Source organism: Mercenaria mercenaria, chromosome 16 (genome assembly GCF_021730395.1).
Source record: "Mercenaria mercenaria strain notata chromosome 16, MADL_Memer_1, whole genome shotgun sequence".
NCBI lineage: Eukaryota > Metazoa > Mollusca > Bivalvia > Venerida > Veneridae > Mercenaria > Mercenaria mercenaria.
This window is the reverse complement of record NC_069376.1, coordinates 32,052,383-32,077,093: the sequence shown is the minus strand read 5'-3', so window position 1 is coordinate 32,077,093 and position 24,711 is coordinate 32,052,383. Positions and strand designations below refer to the sequence as shown.

Sequence of the window (24,711 nt, the reverse complement as noted above, 5' to 3'; positions counted from 1 at the left end):
ATGTAGAAGATACGCTCCGGACAAAGTCTTTGGACGCCGCCCGCCCATCCGCCCGCCAGGGGCATTCCCATAATACGTCCCATTTTTCAAACGGGCGTATAAAAAAGGGAAGTAATTCAAAAAAATATTTTTGTAAGAGAACAAAAAGGGATCTGCCAAATAAAAACAAGAGCACTGCAATGCAGAGCAATACACACAAAGCAAAGTCATATATGACCTTTGACCCCTAAGTGTGACCTTGACCTTGAAATGACACATCCAAAACATGTGCTCTGCACATCGTCTTGGTTTGGTGAACATTTGTGTCAAGTTTCTTTGAAATCCTTCAAGGGGTTCAAGAGTTACAGAGCGGACACGAAATTGCTAACGGACGGACGGACACACTCCCATACGATTCATGTATTAGGTGGTCATTTCATTGTTTGAAAACAATAGAATGACCACTTAAGGAACAAAAAAATTAAGTGATTACGAAATGAATACAAAGGAGTTCTATTGTCCTAGGCCACACCTCCTACCACCTAATGTACCAATCGTGCGCTCGGACGGATGGACGGACGGACAGACACCGGGACCATAACATAATACGTCCCTTCGGGCGTATAAAAAACACCTGAGAATTTCCATCTCCCTTCAATATTTTCTATTTCTTACCCCTACACCTCCTCTGTCTTCGTTCCCACTCATCCCGTCTACCTCATCCATTATGAGACAGTGTTTGTGTCCATGTGTTGTGGACAATCCTGACCCAATGTAATCTACAATACTTGTATTGCCTACTGACTGCGAGACTACCTCCTTCAAACTTTTGGCATTTCTTGTATCCGAAGCATTCAACTCCACGTAAGAAAACCCTGCTTCCTGAAAGATTATTTGAAACATAAATTACATAATTGCATGAGGCAGAAAAACTATTTTCAAATAAATTTTAATGTTTCTCCTTACTTGAAGGATGTACACCAGTATGACAAATAAACAAAGCCTCAAAATTCATGGAAATTGGTCACCAAGGAATAATAATGACCTTGCAGTATCAACAATATTAAAAAGATGTTCTAGCCTACCCAGTTAGGAAAGTATACATTTGTCCAATTACATGCCAGGGACAGGAACAATTATCTGTAAAAGTGTACACTTAGTGATGTTACTTGTACTAGTTTTAAGTAACATAATGTTGTCACAAATTACATACATTATGTCGGGAATTACCCTTGAAATCTATGTATAATTGGGATCCATTTCTTCAATGTGATATGATATAAAAAGATCTTACATCTGCCTGTGAATGGCAACCATTGGACCCGCAAGATTAAGAAACCCTGCTTACACCCAGTATCTCAATCCATGTGGTCCCTCTGGTATGGAAAACCCTGTCTTATACAGTAAGATCATCCTAACAAACTATTTTCATGCAGGTACAAACTGAAAAATAAATATCAGCTGAAGTGGTACCACAATGGACTTACCTTACAAACAATTGTTGCTGTTGTAGTTTTCCCTATACCAGGCGGTCCTGACAACAAAGCTGCTTTAAACCCCGCCCCGTCACCACTTCCGCCACCTCCAAAGAATTTCCCAGTCACAGGTTTAACTCCAGCAGCTTGATTTCTATGCCAGTCATTCAGCCAATGAAGTAACTTCTTAGCATTACTTTTATCACCAGTTTGACCAATAATCTGTTTCATTTGAGTTGGTTTGTATTTGTCAACCCACAGTAACGAGGGCTGTGATTGGTCAGTTTGAACTTTACCACTTTTCACTGATTGGTCATTTTGCGAACTAGTTAATTCTGATTGACTGTTTGACTCAGATGAGGTATGCATTTTAGAATCACTAACACTTTCTGATTTTGTAGGAGTGTCTCTCTTAAAAGAATCTAATTTTCCGGATGCCATTTTTTGCAGTGAATTCTCCTGAAATAGACCAATTATAGGTAGAAATCAAATCAACGAGTTGTAACATAAAGTAGATGAGTAACTTAATTATGGTCTGTTTTAGAAGTCCTTAACATAACCCTATGCCCTAGTATGTAAAACTGGAGTAGATCAAATTTATCTGGAGTAAATGTATTTTGTCAAAATATTTCTCATAATCTTATCCAAAGTGTAATAGAATGAAATGAAAAGAACTTTGTTTACAAGTAGAATAACAACTTATACAAACGTTGCATCTTGAGTCAACATTTCTGTACAAAGTCTATACTTATTTAAATAAAAATAACGTTTATATCTTGCTTCGAAGTTTAAGTGAAAACACACCGACAACCAATATTCTCTGCCTATCTACATGAATGCGTTATCATGATTATGGTACTATCTGTTACAAATTCTTTTACCACTTCAGGGTTTTCCCCTAAATAAAATTACTTTTGTTAAAATGCGGCAGTCACAAAGTATAAACATGTCTTTTCGCCTCAAATTTTGAACTCAAATCTCAAAGGACTAAATATTTAGGGTTTTTACTAATTAACATCAACTTTGCTGCACAGTTAACATTTGTGTGTATACTGAATTCAGTAAGTAATATTTACTGCTGAAAAAGCTTTAAAATAACATTAAAATACCATGATGAATTTCAATTTTTTTTTCATTAACATTATGTAATGTTTCACTTTCTCCCAAATTCATGGAAATGTTTCTTAAATTTCTTCAAAAAATGATGAAAAACAAGAGTTGTCACTAATGGTGACAAATGCCCCCGCAGCGCCTTGACCTTTGACCTGGTGACCTTGACCTTTGACCTGGTGACCCCAAAGTCAGTAGGGGTCGTGTACTCAATAAGTACTATCAGCATTTGAAGTTTGAAGGTCCTGGGTGAAGTGGTCTGCGAGTAAAGTGCCTTCATGCAAAAAGTTAACGTTGTGATGAACAGACGGACATTTGAAAACTAATAAGCCTCCCTTCGGGGGCAAAAAAATTCAGAAACTTTACTTTGTCTTTAGCATAAGCTTTACATATAATATTAACATTTAGCTGCTTTATCCCTAAATATAAATCTTATCAGTATGTTACCGTATGTAGTACTGACTTTTTTAAAAGATTCCTCAGCTTGTATGGTATATTTGGACTTCTTGCCTGGTCGTGTTCTGATTAAATCTAGCAGTTGATCCTCATCAATAATCTTGGTTTTCAACGATTCTGCCTAGAATAAAGAATAAGTTCAGATCTGATATTTCTGGGTCAATCAAAATGTCCACAGAATATTTTATTCATGATACTCTGAATTACTTTAAGTTTCAAGAACTTATCACAGTGTAAAATGGGAAACTCGACAGACAAGAGAAGATGACTCTTTCTCAACCTGCAGGTTGCTGACTTTAACCCTGCTGAGGTTATAACAGTTTTGAACAACAAAATCATCCCAACTGCAATCTAAATCAAATACACTGCACTCATGATAAATCGTGGATCAATTTAACACATTTTGTGTACACCAATGTAATATGGTCACACTGTAGCTCAAATCTTTTAAATCTATATATTCTTAAAATCAAACGACCCAACAATTTCATCCATACATTTCAGCTTTACACATACAGCCGAAAGCTTTCCTGCCCATTACATTTCGACGGCTGAGCGCGAAACTATTGTATCTTGTTCTTTATTCATATAAAGTTACAATAGTTTCGCGCTCAGCCCACGATTTTCATCTTTGCCGAGTAGTACTATATCAAATGTGCATGTAAATTTCTTTCTTAGGCTGATCAGCTTTACATGTATATGTGACAAGAGAATATTCCACAGAACTATTTCATTAAACATGCATGCTGTTTTCAAACAGCAGAGGTACTTAGATTCAGAGATGACTTAATGATAAGTTTTATCAATAATTAAGACCATTATCTGAAACGGAGTTGTTTCAAAAATCTGAGAAATTATATACATCTCTTTTACCTTATCCAAAAACAATTCACTGCATTTTATTAGTAAATATTGCTACAAAAGGAATATTTCAATCATTTCATAAATAATATGATGCAAAGTAAATAGGAGTTATGAACTGTTTATGAAACACTGTCAAGTAAATACATTTTCCTCTTGTAAAATTGTGGCAAGACATATACTGTTCAATGTTAATATGGTTCGACTCTCTGGTTGCCATTGGCAGCATTATAGCAGGTTTGCACTGTATATGTAAACAAAGATACGTAAGATCCGAAAACACCAAAAACCAAACTTTACCTTTGACATTTTACTCTGTCCAGGATCCCTGCCAGCCACGAGGTAGTCTGTTTTCTTAGTGAGGCTTCCAGTAACCTTTCCACCATATCTCTCCACCATAGACTTAGATTCATCCCTCTCAAATGACTCTAGAACTCCTGTGATCACAAATGTCAGCCCTTCTAAACAGTTTTCTGCTCCCTTAAAGATAAAATTACAGTTAAAACAAGGCAGTCTGAAAGACAGCTAAATCTCCCGCCACTGTTATGGATAGTGAAAGGGTAAACCTTTGACCTTTAGCTGTGACCTTGACCTTGAACTGATATGGCTGATTCATGACTTCTGCACAACGTCTTGATGAGGTGATCATTTGACCCAAGTTTCATGAAAATCTTTCTAGGGCTTTATGAGATACAGAGCTAAAACTTTTGACCTTGAGTTGTGACCCTGACCTTGAGTTGACATGGCTGACTCATGAGCTCTAGATGAGGTGATCATTTGACCAGAGTTTGATGAAAATCCTTCAAGGGGTTTAGGAGATAAAGAGTGGACACAAAATGGAAGGCTCAAACCTTTGACCCTAAGCTGTGACCTTGACCTTGAGCTAGCATGGCTGACTCCTAAGTTCTGCACATCATTTTGATAAGGTGATCATTTGACCCAAGTTTTATAAAATTCCTTCAAGGAGTTTAGGAGATATAGAGCAGACACGAAATGGAAGGCTTAAACCTTTGACCTTGAGTTGTGACCTTGACCTTGAGCCGGTATGACTGGCTCATGAGTTCTGCACATCGCCTTGATGAGGTGATCATCTGACCCAAGTTTTATAAAAATCCTTCAAGTGGTTTAGGAGATATAGAGCAGACACAAAATGGAAGGCTCAAACCTTTGACCATAAGCTGTGGCCTTGATCTTGAGCCAACACGGCTGACTCATGGGTTCTGCATATCGTCTTGATGAGGTGATCATTTGACCCAAGTTTCATGAAAATCCTTCAAGGGGTTTAGGAGATATAGAGCGGACACAAAATGGAAGGCTCAAACCTTTGACCTTCAGTTGTGACCTTGACCTTGAGCCAGCATGGCTGACTCATGGGTTCTGCACATCATCATGATGAGGTGATCATTTGACCAAAGTTTAATAAAATTCCTTCAAGGGGTTTAGGAGATATAGAGCGGACATAAAATGGAAGTCTCAAACCTTTGACCTTGAGTTGTGACCTTGACCTTGAGCCAGCATGGCTGACTCTTGGGTTCTGCACATTGTCTTGATGAGGTGATCACTTGACCCAAGTTTCATGAAAATCCTTCAAGGGGTTTAGGAGATATGGAGCAGACACAAAAGTGTTACGGACAGACGGACGGACGGAGACCATTCCTATAACAACCCTCCACTTGTGGCGGGGGATTAATGAAGATGTTAAGTTGTCTCTAAGTATTAGTTCACAAATGAACCATAGATGGGTATAGCAAAACAATTTGCCAAAATTGATTTTACATGCATTGAAATAGTGAATACTTTTATTAAAAGTTTCCTTTATTCTTTTCGCCAGTGTTCGAAATAAGCGCTTGCCCGATTGCCCTGGCAAGTAAAAAACCATGACGGGCAAGTAAAACTGACTGGTGAATTGCCCAACGGGCAAACTGTGAAAATAGTCTTTGACTTAAACCGCCAGCCAGAAGCCCGAGTCGAGTAATATGCAGATCAGTCGAGTATAAAATCCAACCTTCACGCTCCACCCTAATATCCAGCAAACGTCAATTTTGTGCTCTTTTGTTTTCGAAGGAGAACAAAATCAATACACAGTAACATCAGTTAATGATGTGACTAGCTCCGCCCTGTAACTTATCAAAGCGGTGATTAACTCTTGATGTCTGACTGCCTCCTAAAGCATGTTCGATAAATAGACCGTCTGTAAAATGTAAACTGTCATTCAGATCAGCTGACATGTTGAGAAGGCGCTGATTGCCGATAATAACAAGAGCTGTTTCCGTAGGATGACACATGCCCCCGATGGCACTTTGAATGAATAGTTATGGCCAATGTTAGAGTTTAGGACCTTTGACCTACGGAGCTGGGTCTTGCGCGCGACACATCGTCTTAGTGTCACACATTCATGCATAGTTATTTTAAAATCCATGCATGAATGACAAAGACATGGACCGGACATGCCCATCAATGCACTATCATGAAAAATGATCTTTAACGTCCAAGTGTGACCTTGACCTTTGAGCTACGGACCTGGGTCTTGCGCATGACACGTCGTCTTACTGTGGTACACATTTATGCCAAGTTATTTGAAAATCCATCCATCGATGACAAAGATATGGACCGGACACGCCCATCAATGCACTATCCTTTAACGTCTAACTGTGACCTTGACCTTTGAGCTACGGACCTGGGTCTTGCGCACTGCACGTCGTCTTACTGTGGTACACATTCATGCCAAGTTATTTGAAAATCCATCCATCGATGACAAAGATATGGACCGGACATGCCCATCAATGCACTATCCTTTAACGTCTAAGTGTGACCTTGACCTTTGAGCTACGGACCTGGGTCTTGCGCACTGCACGTCGTCTTACTGTGGTACACATTCATGCCAAGTTACTTGAAAATCCATCCATCGATGACAAAGATATGGACCGGACACGAAAATTGCGGACAGACCGACAGACGGTTCAAAAACTATATGCCTCCCTTCGGAGGCATAAAAAGAAGTACATGCATTTGTCTTGGATTAAGTTGGTAAGTCGTTTGCTCCGAAGTCTGAAGACAATAGAAATAACTGTCGTAATGATACCGACAATTCTAGCACAAAAAAGTTAAATGAATAAATTTTATTTGGAAATTGGTGAGTAATTAGACAGTTCAAAGTCAAAGTTTAATTTGCTACTTACTTTCGAAAATTATAAATCCAACTTTTACAGTATTAAAAAAAAACGCACACACTTCTATCCTCTCCTATTTAGGTTACACAACTGATATCTATGACAAATTTTGACAGCTTGAAATAAACCACCAGCACATGGCAGCTGACTTTAAAGGCAAATTTTCCTTTATTGATTTTCGCTATTGCTCTTTGATGTGGGATGAAAGTTAACTGGTTGGACACTGCTGGGTGACTGACATAATTTGACACAATTCTACATCAAGAGTATAAAAATGTACATTAGTTGTTTGTGGATTTTCATTATGTAGAGGAAGAACAGTAAGTTTGTTGATTTTAATATTTAATGCTGACTGTTGCTATACTTATAATAAAACTATAAAATAGTTTTTGTTAAATATACAATGATATAACGTTTTCTTATCATTCTAGTGGTCCTTTTCTTAAAATTCTATTACTTAACACCATGTTTTGAACCAAATAAATATGAAGATGATATTTCCTGATAATGATGAGGATAAGGGTCATTGTACAAAGTAATACCAGGACTCCAAGTAAATTAAAAAGGGACTGCAAAATCTTAATGTTAGGCAGTACTGACTCCATGAAATTGAATCCTTATGGAAGCCCTTCTGTGAATGAGAAATATAACTTTGATGATAAGGATAATGATAAGCCATAGTTACCACAGGGGACTGTGTTTTCGTTTATTCTGACTTTCAGAGAAAAAATATAAAAGAAAATGTTATGACTATACATTTACAGGAATGTATTTCTACAAAGCAATGCTGTTTCATTTCATACAATGCTGAAATACCAATTATTTTTCTGGCTAGCAAAGTTAACTTTAATTTTGGCTAGTATTATTTTAAAGGCACTAGCCCGAATGTTCTGGGATTGAACGTGTTTTTAAAGAAGAGATCCAGGGCAAGCTGGAATCTAAGGGGGCAAGTTGAAATCAGTTCTAGGTTGCCCTATGGGCAAGTTGGAATTCAGATTTAAATGCTTCACAAGAGTGGCAGAATGTCACAATATACGCCCGTCACAGCAAATTTCTTTACTCTAGCACCTGTATTTGCAGATGTAATTTTAATTTTATGGTTGTTTAGTAATCATTGTAATTCTTTTGTTTTTCTAAGTCCACAAAAAAACTCCTTACCAGGTAGAGATACCTTAAAATACACCTAAAATTAGAAAGTAACAACTATGTTGTACCACAGAAAAGTGGTCTTGGTTTTCCCTATGGTCAATTATAAAAAAGTTACAATATAAGTTATTTATAGTAACAACTAAGGGAAGTTAATCTTAAAAAAAAAAAAAAAAAAAAAAAAAAAAAAAAAATTGCAAGTCCACACAAAAATCCTTACCAGGTAGAGATTGGTCAAAATACACCTCAAAATTGGATGTAACATGCATGTTGTACTACAGAAAAGTGGTCTCCATTTTTACCTACCTCTAGTAATGAAAAAGTTAAAATATAAGCTATTTATAGTAACAACAAAGGGAAGTAATTCTAAAGAAGGGAACTGCGCATGACACTTCGTCTCATGATGGTGTATAATTGTGCCAAGTTACATCAAAATCCCTCTATGCATGAAGAAGAAATGCTTCGGACAGTCATTCTTGTATCTGACCTTGACCTTAGACCTAGGGACCTGGTTCTTGCGCATGACACTCCGTCTTGTGGTGGTGAACATTTGTGCCAAGTTATATCAAAATCCCTCCATGCATGAAGAAGAAATGCTCCGGACAAAGTTTTCATTCTTGTATCCTTTGACCTCTAAGTGTGACCTTGACCTTAGACCTAGGGACCTGGTTCTTGCGCATGACACTCCGTCTCATGATGATGAACAATTGTGCCAACTTTCATCAAAATCCCTCTATGCATGAAGAAGATATGCTCCGGACAAAGTTTTCATTCTTGTATCCTTTGACCTCTAAGTGTGACCTTGACCTTAGACCTAGGGACCTGGTTCTTGCGCACGACACTCCGTCTCATGATGATAAACAATTGTGCCAACTTTCATCAAAATCCCTCTATGCATGAAGAAGATATGCTCCGGACAAAGTCATACTTGAATTTGACCTTTGACCTCTAAGTGTGACCTTGACCTTAGACCTAGGGACCTGGTTCTTGCGCATGACACTCCGTCTCATGATGGTGAACAACTGTGCCAAGTTTCATCAAAATCCCTCCATGCATGTAGAAGATATGCTCCGGACAAGGTCTGTGGACGCCGCCCGCCCGCCCGCCCGCCCATCCGCCCGCCAGGGGCGTTCCCATAATACGTCCCGTTTTTCAAACGGGCGTATAAAAAGTTAAATGTTTTAACAATTAAATGCTGAAACAGTTAAATGCTTAAATGGTCAAATGCTTAAACAAACATACAACTAATTCAGGTCAACCTACCTCTGGCACCTCCTTGGAGCCAAGTGCCTGCGGACCAGCCCGGTTCAAATAAGACCTATACCCAGTTCCACCTTTATGACCTGGTGTCTGGAAAATACAGCTGGATTTCAAAACATAACAATACAATTGTATTCAAGATTTATGCTACTGTACATGGTTATACAGAACATCTGAGGCAAAATTCAGATACTTTTCAAAGACTTCCAGAGCAATTATTTTAATTTTTCAAGGTCATCTTTTCTCCAAACCATGTCTTGAAATCCTAGTCCATACAGCTTTTATTAACTTTTATCAACATTAATTTTATTTTCAAAAAGTATTATGGCAGAAAAAAAAGTCTATGAAAACTGCAATAAACTATGGTCACAGACCACCACCTATGCATATTTAAGTTACAAGTGAGAAAATACCATATTTTCTTTCTAACTATCTTCATTTATTCTACTGTTATTCAAAATTTATTCCTTACAGACATAGCAAGTTGATGAAAGATCATTTTTCAAGTTCTGGGTGAAATTCAGTTTTCTTCAAGTACATGTACTTTTTCATCTTTTTTTCTCTGCATTGTCGCCTAAACCTTTTGTCTTCAAAGGTTTTGTTTGGTTTTTCACACTTCTTCACTTAGTTAATACAACTACATCATTAATAATAAGTTTAGTGCATTGTAATAGTAGTAGTAGTACGCATATGAAAAAACACTTTTTCTCCAATAAATAAATTTCTTGGCAAATTAACTACTGAACTGAGAGCATCTACTTCCACATTACTATATTAAGTCTTCCCATTCATTCTACCGATGCTGCACTGATTTCCAACTATACACTCACAGGCAGACAAACATATATTAAATTTCATATAGAATGACCACATACATTTACTCTTGATGTAGGCAATTTATATTACCTCAGAATCAGTTTTAGCCGGACTGATTTTCTTCTCGGCACTCCCCGTTTTACTTCCCCCTTTATCTGGAGTTTTCTTCGGAGGGGTGTGTTTATCAGGCCTAGTTGGAGATTCCTTAGGCTTTGTTGGAGATGTGTCAGATTTTCTTTCAGTCCTATGCATAACAAACTCCATTTTGGCTTTCTTTGGAGAGGGCTGTGGAGATAAAATAATTAATACATATATATTCTAACAATCTGTGTACTTACGTCTGTTAGATACAGGACTGATTAAATATATGATTAGGAAGACTTAAATATAATTCAGCAAACTTACATCAACACCAACGTATTGTAAAACCTGTACAGTGCATCTATAGCTTTTTTTTCATGAAACTTCCCAAATTCAAATGTATTTTTAACTTACAATTTTTTCATTGCTTCTTGTTCTTCAAATAAATATGTAGTGTTAAATCTTATAGATTTCAGACTGTTAGATATATGTGATTGTGTTTTTCAGCTGAATTTTGTAACTGTGTAAACTGTTTTTTTAATACTGAAAACACTGACTTCTTTTACCTTAAAAGTGACACAAACAACTGCCTTCTTTTCAAGTGTGAGTGTTTGAAAGTAAGCTTTATCTTAATCACATACTTAAGACCATACTGTGAAACTCATCCTTCCAGTATCGAAGGCTGTAGCATCCAGACTTGCTCCATCACTTAATTTTGTCCTAGGCTGTTTTCCTTATATTTTCTACATATCTTTGGACTGCTCCCAACCCTGTATAACTTAAGCAGTTTGCTTATCTGCTTGCGACCTCTAGAGATCAAGGGTTTTACTGTATTATTCGACTACATATCCCTTTCATGAAACAGGTCCCTTATCAAATTTAAGTTATCTGATAATCTCGAATACTCACTGAAATGTATGCTTTATCTAATTTACAACAGCCTCAAATATATATCAATATATCCCTGCATGAAATGTGTGCCTCCCCAAATTTACAGTTACCTTTAATACATACCCATTTATCCTTCATGCAGCATGGCCCCTTACCAAATTTACAGTTAATCTCTAATACTTGTAGCGAAATGTGTCCCTTATCATATTAACAGTTACTTCGAATACATACCCGTTTAGAATCAGGCGTATCAGCCACAAGGATGCCTTGTTTTTTCTCTGGTGATATCACAGACTGCTTTGCTCTACTAGCAAGTTTACTCGACAGACTGGTCATCTCTGAAATCATAAATCAAAACATAAACAAAACTGAAAAGTTAACACAGCGTAACAAAATGAACAACACCTGGTGATTAAGACTTCCATGTTTACAGAATTTTGTGAATGTTTACACTATATTTCCAGACATCCCAACTCTCCCGATCCGATCGGGTTTCTCCCGATTCTGGTTGTAAAACCCGATCACCCCGATCAGAAGTCTCAATCTCCCGATTAAAAAAACCCCAACAAAACAACATAAACACACAAAAATTATGAAATAATCCGCTTCTTTGCGCCTATCTGATACTGTATCACTACTGATGAGTCTGTAAACAACAGCTTTCGGATATTTTCGCACCTTATTCTACCCGTGCTGATTATTGTTTATTACACGATTTAACAAAGCCAGGTGTTGATTAATGTGTCACAGTTGAAATTAAAATCCAGACATTAGATATCTAATTAAATTCAATCAAATTTAGATTAGAAATTATACTGGCTTTACCTTTTTCTGTAACTTTTTGAAATCGAAAGTAGATGGTCGCCGAGTCAACCTGCTAGGTTTTAAAAAACATTTCTCTTAAAATCATTTTGATAAGAAGAAATGTCGTGGTAAATTTTAATATCACTTACTATCAAATGTTGTTAAACTGTCTTTGCATCATAACAATTTGTCAAACACATCCTTTTAACTGGAGATTTAGGCAAATCTACGAAAGTGTAACAATACCCGGACATTCAATTTTGGATAACAGGATTTTGATCAATAAAAGTATTTGAGCCAGGGGTTTTAAATACTGGTTGACAGGGATGAGAATCAAACAGTAAATTTTCTATTGCTTAAACTTTTATTCTTTTAGCTATATACATTTATTTTTTACAGTTCTAACAGCTGCACAGTGTTTGTCATGTAAAATTCACCTGGGGAGTCTTCTTTCCAACAAAAGAAATAAAAGTGCAGGTTTAATTCTCAGTGGTGTTTTGAATTTAGACATAGTGCTTAAAGTGCCATAACTATTTACTTTTGCACAGAAGGCTTCATGTATTATTGTTCCAAAACATTAAAAATGCATGAATAATAAGATATAGACAAGTGAATTTTTTAAGACTAGTGATTTTATAAGGGCAAATAAGTTTATATTATCATTAGATTTGTTAAAAGCTTCGTTATCATGAACACTATTACCGCGGTATAAAATCTCCCACTTGAACACCTCAATCTCCCACTTTGGAAAGCAAAAACTCCCACTTGGCATTCAGAAAAAGTTGGGATGTCTGTATTTCAGACATAGAACAGTTTCATTTAAACAACTTCCTATTACTGCCCTCAGTCACCATCAGGGCACTATTTTTGCCTTCTATAAAGGGTGACAGGAAAAAAACAAATTAGAGGGCCATGAAGGCCCTGTATCGCTCACCTGACCTATTGACCTAAAGATCATCAAGATTAACATTCCGACCAAGTTTCATTGAGATATAGCCAAAAATGCGGTCTCTAGAGTGTTAACAAGCTTTTCCTTTGATCTGACCTTGTGACCTAGTTTTTGACCCCACATGACCCAGATTCGAACTTGACCTAAAGATGATCAACGTTCACATTCTGACTAAGTTTCATGAAGATATAGTCTTAAATGTGGCCGCTATGGTGTTAACAAGCTTTTCCTTTGATTTGACTTGGTGACCTAGTTTTTGACCCCACCTGACCCAGATTTAATCATGACCTAAAGATCTTCAAGATTAACATTTTGACAAAGTTTCATTAAGATATGATCATAAATGTGGCCTTTACAGTGTTAACAAGCTTTTCCTTTGATTTGACCTAGTGACCTAGTTTTTGATCCTACATGACCCAGATTCAAACTGAACCTTGAGATCATCAACATTCTTCCCAAGTTTCATGAAGATACAGTAAAAAATGTGGCCTCTACAGTGTTAAGAAGCTTTTCCTTTGATTTGACCTAGTGACCTAGTTTTTGACCTCAGATGACCAAATATCGAACTCGTCCAAGATTTTATTGAGGGTAACATTCTGACCAAGTTTCATTAAGATTAGGCCAAAATTGTGATCTCCAGAGTGTTAACAAGCTTTTCCTTTGATTTGACCTGGTGACCTAGTTTTTGACCCCAGATAACCCAATATTGAATTTTTCAAGATTTTATTGAGGATAACATTCTGACCAAGTTTCATTAAGATTAGGCCAAAATTGTAACCTCAATTGTAACCTAGAGTGTTAACAAGCTTTTCCTTTGATTTGACCTAGTGACCTAGTTTTTTACCCCAGATGACCCAATATCGAATTTGTCTAAGATTTTATTGAGGGTAACATTCTGACCAAGTTTCATTAAGATTGGGCCAAAATTGTGACCTCTAGAGTGTTAACAAGCTTTTCCTTTGATTTGACCTGGTGACCTAGTTCTTGACCCCAGATGACCCAACATCAAACTCATCCAAGATTTTATTGAGAGTAACATTCTGAACAAGTTTCATTAAGATTGGGCCAAATTTTGACCTCTATAGTGTTAACAGTCAAATTGTTGACGACGACACTGCCGCCGCCGACTGACAGACGACGACGGACACAGGGTGATCACATAAGCTCACCTTTGAGCACTTTGTGCTCAGGTGAGTTAAACAAGAGGGCCATGAAGGCCCTGTATCGCTCACCTGACCTATTGACCTAAAAATCATCAAGATTAACATTCTGACCAAGTTTCATTAAGATATGTCATAAATGTGGCCTCTGAAGTGTTCCTTCGATTTGACCTGGTGACCTAGTTTTTGACCCCAGATGACCCAATATCAAACTCGTCCAAGATTTTATTAAGGGTAACATTCTGACCAAGTTGCATTAAGTTTGGGCCAAAACTGTGACCTCTAGAGTGTTAACAGTCAAATTGTTGACGACTGACGACGGACGGACGACGGACACAGGGCGATCACTAAAGCTCACCTTTGAGCACTTCATGCTCAGGTGAGCTAAAAACTCAAGGATGTTTTTGAATTTTGATAATGCCCTATGTTAGCTTATCAAACACAGTTTTGTTTGGAATTCATTTCTACGTTGATTGTGAAGCAATTTCTACAACTTGTATTAATAACTTGCAACACTTCATTCCTGTTGGAATTCATTGCCACAATGATAAGAGAAGAGAAGCCAGTCTCCCTTTCAATGCTGAGCACCTAGTAAGGGAGCTACTACAACCGTTTTTCACGTCTTTGGTATGAAGTGGCCAAGGGTCAAACCCATGACCTTCCCCACTCAAAGCAGAAGTTCTACCACTAAGGCTATTGATATTCAGTTTTATGAGCAGAAGAAAAAGACTTTCATAGTTCGACAGAGAACATACTCCTCGCCCTGGGATTGAACTTACAACCCCGGGATCCTTAGACCTATGCTCACCTTACTAAGTGGGTGCAGGGTAGTGAAAGGAGTGTGTTGACTGGGGTGGGGGAGGAGGGTATATATAGGGGTATTCAGTACTTTATAGTCTCTGAAAAAAATACTAGCCTTGCACACCTACTGGGTGTTTCTTATAAACAATATTACCATTTTCTTCCTTTACAGGTCTACTCTCCTCTTTCTTGTCTTCTTCTGTTTTCTACAACAATATTCACATAATAAGTCTGTTTTAAAATCACTCTGAAGTAAATGCTTTCTGAACAAATGTTCAAAATTAAACACTCATCCACATCTGGTAAAATGTTAACAAAAGCTAGAATTAAACAGTTAGAACAGGCACTGTAGTTTGCAAAGGACAAAATTTCTTCCAAAGTTAACTTCTTCCCCATCTTGGTAACATTTTCCCCAAGATAAAAAAGTCTTGTGTTACATCAAAGGTAACAAGTCCCTGTTAATTTCTTTCTGTGATAGCTCTAGTTTATTTCTGTAACTCATATGTCAACAAAACAAAAGTTAGGTAATATGGCAGTTTTGCCAGATGTTAAAGGTTGCAGAAAAACTTGAATACAGCTCTATGCACTGCTTCAGGCATGAGCAGACACCTGACCTTCCATAAGCCAGCCAGTTGACTTCCTCACAACCAGACTTCTACATAAAAGTCGAGGTTCCAAACCCCCATTAGTGGAGGGCTGGTGGTTCAGTCAGCAACCTTAAACACTCAGCCAAGGAAGCCCCTTACCTCAGCCAAATTGAAAGCTTCTTCATCAAGAAGTTCTAACGTTCTTTCAAAGTCATCATCACTGTGCATCTCAACATCATCGATTTCCACAGGAACACTAGCCTCCTTTCCTTCATCCTAAATAAATATATTAATTTCAACTTAAGGTTGTGTGTGTGTTGGGGGCGGGGGGGAGGGGGTGTGAATGTAGAAGGTGGTAGGTGGGAATTCATAAATTCATGCAAGAGCTATTTCTGAGTTAAAGAAAACCTATTATATACACTAAGTAGTAATACTTATTTACATGTGTCCATTACAATGTGTTGTAGCCAGTTTTTTTTTTGCTTTCTACAGGAGGGGCAGTTAACCGGTGTCTACCCCTAACAATTTTTTTTGTAATCATGCAGTTTTTCCTTAGAATTTAGCAGTTTTTTCTTTAAACTTTACAACATCAGGATTCCTGATTATGAATTGCAGATCTATTTTCAACCCAAAATGATAAGCACATGCCTCTTCCTACCTCCATGATAATGACCCAGAGCTATTCTTGTTATCCATAATTTTTTTCAGAAATTTTAAAGAAACTTAAATCACATTTGAAACACTATCCAAGAGAGGTAACTCAAGACTTCTTGAAAAGTAATACCTTTTCTGGTTTTCTTTCAACATGTGTAATCTTTCGCTCAACTCTATGCACTGATGACTTTCCAAAGAAATCTGTCGCAGACACCTCTTTTTTAACCTCAGTTTTCGTGGGTTCAGCGTTGGGTTTTACCTTCTTCTGGGGACTGGGGCTCGTCAGGAAGTTATCAAGGAAAGTCTTCTTTGGTTTAACCTCCTCTTCTGTATATTCACCTACAAGTACAGGGGGCTTTTAGCAGTTTTAATTACACGACTTAATACAGAAAAAAAATCGTGAAAAATCATACAGCCATGTCGATTCAATCTTGATCTTTAGTGCCAAGAAAATTAGCTGTAACTATATGCAATCTCAGGAACAAGATAGTCCTTGACAAGACTTCTGGAATGTTGGGAAAAATGGCTGGACATTCGGTCTGGCAATGTCTAGAAATCTGCTGGACCAAAAAAATATCAACCGGACCAAAAATCAACTTGTAATGCAGAACCAAAAGAAGCCGCGGTAGACTACCATTTTAGTACGTTGTTTTACAAGCTAGGCACGAATCTTTGCCATTTATCATTTATATTTTAAAAGATAGAACGTCTTCATTTCGTACTCATTTTTGCTTTCTGTACGTTCGGCAGGCGTGTTTTTTCATTGATTTCTGGAAAAGCACTGGCATTTTTTTAATGACGCCATTTTGTGTGAGCTGTTGCTGTTCTGGGGATACAATAAATGCCGGTCAGCTGGACCGCATCCGGATGAGATGGCGGACCGCATCAAAATTTTGCGGTCATGTCCGTCAGCCAGAAATCTGCCTCGGTATTATTACACCCAGTTTTGTTTACATGAAAATAATTGCTTTTTCCTTTTCAATCAAACTGTACAGTGAATGTAAATGATTTCAGTATTTCTCACACATATAACTACAATAATTATTAAATATCCTGATGGAGGTTATTGTAAATAACCGAAACCGGTAGATTAAAATTAGTTAAACTTGACTCGGTGTTTGACGTGTTGTTCCTCACTTTTATTATTTCCCAGTTTTAATAATTATTATAGTACATACCAGCACCTCCTATATGTACAACTGTCTGTTTCTTTCTGGATTTCTTCTGTTTCTTGTCTTTTGGTAAAGGATCTTCATCAGAATCTATCAAAACACATTGCATTTAATGATTTATAAACATGTAACAATGTACAGTCAATGGAGCAGTATTTGTACTTGCCAGAGAAATTTAAAACTTGTTCAGGTACAAGTACTGTATCAATATTAGAATGATCCCAAACCTCAACAATACCCAACCTCATGGTCTCTACATTACTCTAAAGACCAACATTACCCAACCTGAAATACCAACATTACCCTTTATACACATATCAACATAATATTATATATTAACCTTTACCCTGCTAAATTTCTAAAATGGACTCGTCCATTATTCAACTTGTACAGTACCATTTATTATTCAAAGGGGTGTTTACTGAAAATTTATGGACTGAATAGCAAACAGTGCAGACCCTGATCAGCCCGCGTTGACGACATCAGACATGCAGGCTTATCTTGGTCTGCACTGATCGTAAAGGCAAAATCTCTTGCTGCCAGCACCAAGGTAAATCAACATTTGTCATGTTTGTACAAGTGATATCAACATTATTAACAATACCAGAGTCCAGAAGTTTCTGTATCTTCTTTCCTTTTTTCTTCATGTTTTTAGTTTTCTTGACAACCATATCATCATCTTCATCATCATCCTCAATCTTCACATCGAAGTCTTCATCACTTGAGACCTAACATACAAATCATAAAACTATTCAGAGTCTATCTTAACAATCCCAGTTTGCATCGCTTGGCAATGACAAATCCTATTTTGACATAAATACATGCACAACAATGAAACTAAGTGTGCAAAACACTTAACATGGATCTTGAACAATTTTCACTGGGTACAGATCAATAGGCATATATACATGTACATCTTTTAAATATTCATATTTAAAGCCCTGCTCCACAGCTATTCAAATTCTAAACATTGTATGTATGCAACCCATGATTACAATAGGTAACAGTTAACGGCCACACGCCACACTTGAGCAAAACCACTGGTATTTTATATAGAATTTTATATAAAATAGACTACTTTGACAGGCATCACTGTTCATAGTCAGGATTTTCATGCTTTTTCAGTGACAATTTATGGTTAAAAAGTAGGACTGGAGCAGGTCTATTAGGCAATTTTATTGACAATAAATTATTCATTGCAAGCTGCTTTCTATCTTTTTTGTATAGATCTATAATTTATGCATATAAAAACTATATAGCATATAAAAATTATATAGCAGTTTGTTTCAACCAAAATTACATTTTTAGTCACATTTATAATTAAACAAAAAGAAAAAAAAATTGCAAAGTTTTCCCCTCATAAATATATATAAAGAAACATATGCCCAAAAAACGATTTTTGTACAAAGACACTGAACTTGAAACAGAACACTTTGGGCCTTTAACCTTACCTTAAAATCAATATCTCAAGATAATGAACAGAAATGGTTTTGTACAAACAGCCACTGTGACCATAAACTTTCGAGTTTGACCTACTGACCTCAAATCCACAGGATTCATCAACTGTCCATAAGCTATGTGCCTGCAGTGTCCGACAAATCAATTGCCCGGAGCCCGCGGGCTACCAGAAATTTTCGTTGGGCTACCAAAAAAATACCGGCGGAAGCCCGCCGGGCAACCATAAATTTGAAGCATCAGTAGCCCGGTTATTGTATATTTTACAAAACTCCCCAACAAAATCATCAACAGTCGGTCGTTTACTCGATTGTAACTTGCAATAAACAACTTTCCATGTGTACTGATTAACGGGTCGTAAACCGTGCTATTAGTTTAACCCCGCCCATTTATCGATAATTTCAACGGTGGCCGCAGAAGCAGTCTCCGCCTACGAATATCAAATATGCAAACTATCATGGACTGGTCTCCGCTCGACTAATCAAAGTAGACCGATTTAACGATAATTATGACCGATGTACCAGTCAAAATCTCTAAATTCAAACGTATCCTCTCGTACATTACCGACGACTGATTATGACAGGTACCACGCTTTCACTGCTTCGACAGTTCAAAGGCTGGGTACCAGCGTAAAATGAGTCATTAGTAACATGTCTGTCAGCATGTGCGAAAAACACAAAAACTGTCAATTTACTACATGAGTCTTTTGTATAATGCCGATTTCTTTGGTTAATACCATTTCATGATTATGTGAACATTTAACTAGAGATTATAGAATGTTTATAGAATGTACAAGTACTCAAGCTGATCTCAATATTGATGTTATGTGCATATAGCCAATCTGCGCATTTGGTAAATCGCGCAGCGCAAATAACCAATTTGTTATCTGCGCAACGATTTGTAAATCGGGCAACCTTATATATTTCTTATCTAAGCAGGGTAACTGTCTTGAACGTTTTGTAAATGAGTCTGCGCTTTTAACATATGGATGATATCTCCCGATAAAACTGAATATCATTAGAGGGTTAGACTTGTAGGCCTACATAAAACTGTTTAATTTTAAAACTGACGGTGATCAGGCACGCGTAAAGGTGTGAATTGACTGTGCTTAATTTGTAAAGAGCATTTTTTTAAAGTAAATGAGCATATTTATGCGGTAATTTCAATGAGATGCTCACGTCCCTGGTAGTTTATGGACTAAAAATTTCTGTTGACGACGGTATTAAGAGTCATTTGTCATAGGTGTTAAAAAACTTTAAAATGATACAAAATATCCAAAGTATATTTAATATCACAAGTTTTATTTATTTATTTTTTTATTATTTTTTTTAACTTTTAAACGCCGTAGCCTGTGCGGGATGTCGATCCAGCGCTAATATCAAATCCTGAAATGACACCAATATTTCAAATATATATTGATCATGTCTTACAGATCGTATTGATATTTTTTAATGTTTTGTACTACAAAAGAGTAATTTTCGCCAGAACGTAAACGAATTTTTGTTGCTGCGCAAGATGTGTCCTGCGCGCAGCTGCACATTATACTCGCAGAGAGGAGTGTTGCAGTATAAATAGATAGATAGATAATAAGTTTCGTCAAAATGTGAACGAAATTTTACATTTTGTAGGTGCGCAAGATGTGTGTCCTGCGTTAATAGAACTCTGAAAATTACTCCAAAAACTTGAATATTTTTTATAAACCATTTTAACTTTTACTTCGTTTTTCGATTACAGTCTAAAAATGTAGCTTTTGAAAATCTGAATATAATGTTTCATCCGTAGCCTGCGCGGGATGTTGTTCCTGCGCTAATAGCAAATTCTGAACTGACGCCGATATTTCAAACATATTTCAATTCTAAAAGATATTATTTATGTAACTTCATAAAAAATGTTTTCTTAGTAGAAAAAAAATAGAAAGAAGCGTGATTTCCGTCATAACGAGAACGAAATATTACATTTGTTATCTGCCCAAGATGTGTTTGCCCTGCGCTAATAAAAAATCTGGAAATAATCCTGATAACTTGGATATCTTTCATAAACCATGCTAACTTTATCATTGTTTTGTGATTACAGGCTGTAATTGTAGCTTTTGCCAAATGAATATTTTGTTACATCTGTATCTTGCGCGGGATGTCGGCCCTGCGCTAATAAAAAATCTGGAAATGATCCTGATTACTTGAATATCTTTCATAAACCACGTAGATAACAAATGTAAAATTTCGTTCTCGTTATGACAGAAATCACTCTTTTCTATTTATTTTTACAGTATTTATTTGAAAGTTACATAAATAGTATGTTTTATGAATGAAATATATTTGAAATACAGTGTAATTTCAAACTTTGCTATTAGCGCAGGACCGACCCCCCAATCAAGTTACAGGTGTAACATTATAGATCCATTTAGAAAAATTATAGTTTTAGTCTGTAATTGTAAATCAAAGTAAAAGTTGATATGATTTTTAAGATATTCAAGTTATCAGAGTAACTTCCAGATTTATTATTAGCGCAGACACACATCTTGCGCAGATAAAAAATGTAATATTTCGTTCTCGTTATGACAAAAATCACTCTTTTTCTAATCATTTTTTACAGTATTCATTTGAAAGTTACATAAATAGTATGTTTTATGAATGAAATATATTTGAAATACAGTGTAATTTCAAACTTTGCTATTAGCGCAGGACCGACCTCCCAGGCAAGTTACAGGTGTAACATTATAGATCCATTTAGATTTGTAAAAAACACTATAGTTTTAGTCTGTAATCGTAAATCTAAGTAAAAGTTAATATGATTTATAAAAGATATTCAAGTTATGAGAGTAATTTCCAGATTTTCATTTAGCGCAGGGTACCGAACACATATCTTTGTTCAGCTACAAAATATAAAATTTCGTTTACGTTTTGATGAAAATTAGGTCTACTCTTTATTCAATCGATTTTCTACTATAAAATAATAATAATAATATAGATAAGATCTGTAAGAATTTTCTTTTAATTCTGTGACTTTTTTTATTTCATCTTTTATCTTAGACATGTTGAGAGATATGCTCCCGTTGGTAAAAATAATATTATTGTGAAATTTCAAGATATTTCAATATAATAAAAACGATATTTTGCTAAGTGTGTGCTCGGGTGAAGAAGAAAATTATAAAAATAGCGCTGGAGGAAATCACGCATGTTTGGGTTTTATTGCATCTTGTATAAGATCGGAGGTATTGAAACCTGGTGACCGACTGCCGTGAATTTACTGATGTAGAAACAAATTTATGACACATAACAGGGTTAGATGCTTACTTTTTTTCTAACAATCCTGGCGGGATTCCTCCTTACAAATTCAGCTGTCCCTCCCTGATTTCAGGAATCCCTCCCATTTTCAGTGATTTTATCGATTGTTAACACTATTTAAAAAGATTCAATAAACATATATAACCAAATCAAATACATCTTTCTTTTATTTATATTTATTGAACATAAAGAATCGATACATTAACAGTCAAATCACGCTTACGTTGGTTTTTTTTCGTAATCACGTTGTGTTTCCAAACGCTGATCTTTTGTTTTTGGCTTTTTAATGGCTGGTTCCGTAACGCCATCGATAAATTTCCACATGACTTTTTGACAGGTAAACAAATAATCGCGAAAATATAGGCGACCGAAAGAGAGGCTACATGGTAAAACCCCGTACCCGGACCGTACCGTACATGTTAGACTGGTACCCGCTGTCTCTTCTGTGATTTCACACTATATATTTTATAGGACGCGGAACCAGTCTACGTACATGTATGTATTCGAGAGTAAACATCCGGACTGTGGTTAGAACAGATGTCGACTTCGAAAATCGTTTCAAAGCAAGGTTTTTCTGTCATTTTGGTATTTTTAAAATTGATAAGTTTTTTAGCTATATTGAACTGAAAACTTACTGTCCCGACGGGACAGCCAGCTTCCAAGTTCAGGAGGCCCTCCGCTAAAATAGGTGTCCTCGGGATCGCGGGACTGCGTTAAGATCGAACCCTGCATAATTTAAGTACCAAGATATTCAGCATTTGACATCTATATTTATTAATAAATTGACCATTTGCATGATTTATCAAACACGAAATGCAAATTTCTGATATATAAAGTTACATTTGTTATTTGCGCTGTGCATTTGGTAAATCGCGCAGGTTAAATTTATCCTGCGCAACGATTTACCAATAACATATATTAAGATATAACCAACCTACAAATATTTGTTATATGCGCTGCGCGTTTGGTAAATAGCGCAGATTGGTTATTTGTGCTCAACATTGACACAGGTGGCAGTATCATTGAATCAATGATTGATTGCCGATCACCAATCAGATTGGTCACCCCTTCCCAACCCTAAGACCCCTGATACCACCCTGAACAAAATTCTGACATTCTCAGGTGTTCCTTAATATCCCCACCCTATAAGACCCCTGATACAACCCTGAATTTTTTTTTTCAACTATCAAACTACTGTTTTGATAGTTGAATTTTTTTTCAGGATTGTATCAGGGGTCTTATAGGGTGGGGATATTAAGTAACACCTGAGAATGTCAGAAATTTTTTCAGGGGGGTATCAGGGGTCTTAGGGTGGGGAAGGGGTGACCAGTCAATGATACTGCCACCTGTGAAGATTGACAGTGACTTGCAATTTAAATACATTTTGTGAACATCTAACACAAATTATTTGTGATCACCGGTATAGAAAGTATAAGTACTCAAGCTGATCTCAATACTGACAGAAATTTACAATTTTAATATTTTAAGACTTTTAAGTTGTAAACTAAGAGATACTTGTGTAAAAATGTTTCTTTAATAAGATGTTGTATTAACTTCAACTTGTACTTCTATCTTATGATTAAAGAGAATGAAATGTTTATCTTTGTGTTTTTAGATTTCTGTAATTAACAAAATATTGTTAAAGACCCATCTTATTCTCACATCTCAGAAAGTCGGGTACGGATAGAGCAAGTTAGTACTTTCATGCTTAATTTTCTGGGCAACTATAAGAAAATGCTGGGCTACCAGAAAAAAAATCTGGTAGCCCAGTGGGCTACCAGTAAAATTATAAATTTGTCGGACACTGGCCTGCCATGTTAAATGAGCATAGATGTGAACAGAAAGTCAACAGTCTGCTTACAGATGAGAAGGAACAGCCCAATAACATAGTCCCTTCGGGCATATGAAAATCAGTCAAAAGTTTTAATCAAATTTTTTACCTGTTTCTTTCTCTTCTTCCCTCTCTTTTTCTCTGTTGCAGCCTCGTCATCAACTTCATCTTTCTCTGACAAACTTTTATCCACTTTCTTCCCTTTCTCCTTCTTATCCTTCTTGGGTTTTTCTTGCAACGAATCATCATCTATTTCAATAACTTCACTTTCTTCATCTACTTTTTCTTTATTCTTCTCTCTACTTTTCCCTTTATGTTTACTATCACTTTTGTCTTTACTTCTATCTCTACTCTTGCTTTCCTTTTTCTTATGCCCATCTTTGTCATTCTTTTTATTTCCATTTATATCACTGTTTTCAGTTTTAAGTTTATTTGAGACAGTTATAGCTTCTTTATGTTTTTCTTTTCCGTTCTTGATCTTTGTCAGACCAGAGTCCGTGTCTTTACCTGGTTTCTGAGTTGAAGCTGCTCCGCTCTTCTTCGCACCTCCAGGTGAAAAGAAACTCCTTATATCCTACAAATTAAAAAAAACCAAACCTTTAACATCTGTAATAACTTTAGTGTGATAGGAACTACTTCTAACCTTTTGCTTTTTAGCAAAGCTCTTTTTACCCAAAATAATTTGTTTATAACAAACTTGGTGTGCAGATGTTGATAGCTTTCACTGAGACAAAAGTTTGATAATGTTTTAAACTTTAGTTATTCCTCA

At 36.4% G+C, this 24,711-nt stretch overlaps 1 protein-coding gene across 2 annotated transcripts in view; it reads right to left on the bottom strand.

Moving 5' to 3' along the window:
* LOC128549590 (replication factor C subunit 1-like) overlaps positions 1-24,711 on the bottom strand; it is a 43,208-nt gene that overhangs the window by 14,143 nt on the left and 4,354 nt on the right. The window contains exons 2-14 of one of the 2 annotated variants that reach the window (XM_053526595.1): positions 24,052-24,516; positions 17,977-18,100; positions 17,379-17,462; positions 16,331-16,539; positions 15,706-15,822; positions 15,114-15,165; positions 11,477-11,583; positions 10,364-10,558; positions 9,461-9,547; positions 4,182-4,361; positions 3,028-3,141; positions 1,467-1,913; positions 655-861 (exon numbers count right to left, since the gene is read on the bottom strand). In XM_053526595.1, the coding sequence (XP_053382570.1) occupies positions 655-861; positions 1,467-1,913; positions 3,028-3,141; positions 4,182-4,361; positions 9,461-9,547; positions 10,364-10,558; positions 11,477-11,583; positions 15,114-15,165; positions 15,706-15,822; positions 16,331-16,539; positions 17,379-17,462; positions 17,977-18,100; positions 24,052-24,516 (2,388 nt within the window). The remainder of the gene's footprint in view (positions 1-654; positions 862-1,466; positions 1,914-3,027; positions 3,142-4,181; positions 4,362-9,460; positions 9,548-10,363; positions 10,559-11,476; positions 11,584-15,113; positions 15,166-15,705; positions 15,823-16,330; positions 16,540-17,378; positions 17,463-17,976; positions 18,101-24,051; positions 24,517-24,711) is intronic. The other variant, XM_053526596.1, reaches the window with a different exon arrangement.